At 39.0% G+C, this 2,857-nt stretch overlaps 1 protein-coding gene across 1 annotated transcript; it reads left to right on the top strand.

Annotated features, from left to right (window-relative positions):
- The first annotated feature begins 435 nt into the window (after positions 1–435).
- Positions 436–2,321, top strand: LOC144963480 (uncharacterized). The gene is made up of 2 exons (XM_078897559.1): positions 436–1,880; positions 2,194–2,321. Exons 1-2 carry the CDS (start codon positions 644–646, stop codon positions 2,319–2,321), a joined length of 1,365 nt encoding a protein of 454 aa, XP_078753685.1. The 5' UTR covers positions 436–643.
- Positions 2,322–2,857: the final 536 nt, after the last annotated feature.

Raw genomic sequence — 2,857 nt, 5'->3', positions numbered from 1 at the left:
TCAGTAGTCTGATGTCACGCGCCCGGCAACGGCGGCCATCTTGGTTCTAAACAAAGAAAATCATTACTTTTTATTCTTCATGCTGGCTAGACCTTTTCATTCCCTTTTCATATGCCTTGTGATCAGAATGTGTAAAAGTCAAAACATGATCAAATTGATGGGGTTTTTTTCCCTCTGGATAGGCGTTTAAGCTCGCCGGAGAAATATTTCATTACGGCGTCCGCCATTGTTCCGATAGTTTAGAGCCAGTGTTACTAAGTTACCATACGTCATTAGGAAGGAAGTGACGTTACGGCTGTTGAAGACTATTACGTTTTTCCCGAGAGCAAGGGTATCGGGTATCAGGTGGTCAGCCTGATGTGAGGCGATTGAAGTTGCGCTCAGAGTCGAAAATATGACGCTGTGCTGTACATATGGCACAACATGCCGATTTAACCACGCGTGTAGCTTGTGTGGCAGTCGAGAGCATGGAGGCAGAGATCACCATGTGGGTGTCAATTCAGCATAGGATACACAGCAGCAGACAAATAGTAGTGAGGAAAGCCCATTAGCGTTAAGCCCCTTTCCTCCTATCAATCCCCACCAATGTGAATTTTTAGGTAATAAAGCATCCATTAGTAGTAAATTAAATTCCTGGAGGAAAATGTTAGAGTGTGATAAAGATAAAGATTTCATTTTAGACGGAGTAGAGCATGGATTTCGAATTATTGAAAAAGATAGTCAACTAAACAATGTGATAGAACATAACCATTATTCTTCCTTTCGTTTTAAAACATTAGTGGAGAAAGAATTAAAGAATCAAATAGCTCAAGGCCATTATGTTGTAGCATCTAAACAGCCAACAGTTACTAGTGCTCTTGCTGCAATCCCGAAAGAGGATGGAAATATTCGACTAATTCATGACGGCAGTAGACCAGTAGGAGAAGCTATGAATGATTATTCTCTACCAGAAAGCACCAAATTTCAAACCGTTCGTGATGCATGCAAATTAGCCAAACCATTTTTCTACTGTGCAAAAATCGACCTCCAAGCAGCTTATAGTTATAGATCAGTGCCTATCCATCCAGAAAATTACGTAGCCACTGGTATTCATTGGACGTTTGAGGGTGACAGTCACCCCACCTTCCTATTTGATTCTAGGTTACCATTTGGTAGCAATAAAGGTCCAGGACATTTTCACCGCTTATCGCAAGCTATTAAACGAATCATGAATCGTAAAGGATGCAATGGGGTTGTAGCTTATTTAGATGATTTCTTTATCACTACCCCAACGTATGAGGAATGTAAATATTGGATGCTTACACTTATGCAGCTACTTCGTGAACTTGGATTTTATATTAGTTATAATAAAGTTGTGGGACGGACCCAAAACATTCAGTTTCTTGGATTAACAATCAATACTTCTAACAGCACTGTCGAATTAGGCGAGGAAAAAATAATTCGTTTAAAGCAGCAGCTCAATGCATTCAAAAATAAAAAACGTGCCAGCAAACAGCAGCTACAGAGTCTCGCAGGCTCATTGAACTACGCATGCCAGGCAATTCGTGGAGGGAGATTTTTCCTACGTCGTGTCCTGGACATAATTAAGCCTCTAAAGCAGCAGCAGCATAAAATAATTTTGTCATATTCATTTCATCTTGAATTACAATGGTGGATTTCATTTTTAAGTGTGTTTAATGGGATAGTATATTATAATGAATCAGCGCCTGAGCACGTCCATGTGGATGCAAGCAATATCGCCGCCGGTGCCTTTTGGTCTGGCTCTTGGCGCTATTTAGTATTTGATTGCGACCAGCCTGCGGCATCATCGCTTCACATTAATTACAAGGAGATTTGTGCAGTAGTTAACTCATTTGACACGTGGGCGCATTTATGGGCTGGTAAAACAGTAGTGGTGCATACAGATAGCATGGTTACAAAATGTGTCTTAAACAGAGGCTGGTGTAGAAATAGTTATATTAATTCTTTACTTAGAAAATATGCCTTCAAATGTGCACGACTCAATATAACGGTTAGAGCGATACATGTATCTGGGAGTCTGAACCAAATACCTGATACAATATCTAGATTGCATGAACATGGTAAATGTTTGTTATTATGTAAATTACTAAGTAACTGGCATCATGGTTTAACCCCTCCTTTTGTTAAAACAAATCATATGTCATGGAATGCCTTCTTTTTTCTTTTGTCTAGGTGCCTGTGCCTTAACCAATGAATTAACAAGTGAAGTTGACATGTACCGCGGACAGGCCTTTACAGCCAACACAAAGAAGACCTATCAAACACATTTACGGTCTTATATTTCTTTTTGTGAAAAATGAGAATAGCGCCTGCACCTATTTCGCAAATAAATATTGCCAAATATGCAGCTTATTTGGCGCGGAAATTAAAACCTAGTTCTGTTAAGCAATATATGAATATTATCCGTATTATCCATTTAGAATGTAATCTTCCCAATCCATGTGATGACTCATGGTATATTAAAACAACAATTAAGGGCATTGAGAAAGTTAAAGGAACTGATGTTCAGAGCAAGCCTCCGGTGACGCCTGAAATATTGTTAAACAACTTAAATTCTCTCATATAGATGACTATGTATTCTGGGCATCATGCCTTACTATGTTTTTTGGCTTGTTAAGAAAATCCAACTTGTTTGGGACGGATGCAGGAGGTTTTGATAACAAAAAACAATTGACAAGGAATTGTGTATCTATGTCAGGGGGCTGTTCACAAATAACAATTAAAGTTGGTTGGTCAAAAAATAACCAAACGAAAGGTCGTATAAAAGAAATTGCATTACATAGGTTAGCAAACCACCCACTATGTCCTGTTTCAGCGATGTACGATATGTTATGCA

This window comes from Berghia stephanieae, chromosome 1 (assembly GCF_034508935.2).
Source record: "Berghia stephanieae isolate SIO BIC M18660-M18661 chromosome 1, UCSD_Bste_1.3, whole genome shotgun sequence".
Classification (NCBI taxonomy): domain Eukaryota; kingdom Metazoa; phylum Mollusca; class Gastropoda; order Nudibranchia; family Aeolidiidae; genus Berghia; species Berghia stephanieae.
This window is presented reverse-complemented; position numbering and strand designations above follow the sequence as displayed.

Bases quoted from the DNA above. Each gene is read 5' to 3' on its own strand.
- LOC144963480 (XM_078897559.1), top strand. From the start codon at position 644: ATGTTAGAGTGTGATAAAGATAAAGATTTCATTTTAGACGGAGTAGAG. The intron at 1,881-2,193 runs GTAAAACAGTAG...TCTTTTGTCTAG, and splicing joins GTGGGCGCATTTATGGGCTG to GTGCCTGTGCCTTAACCAAT.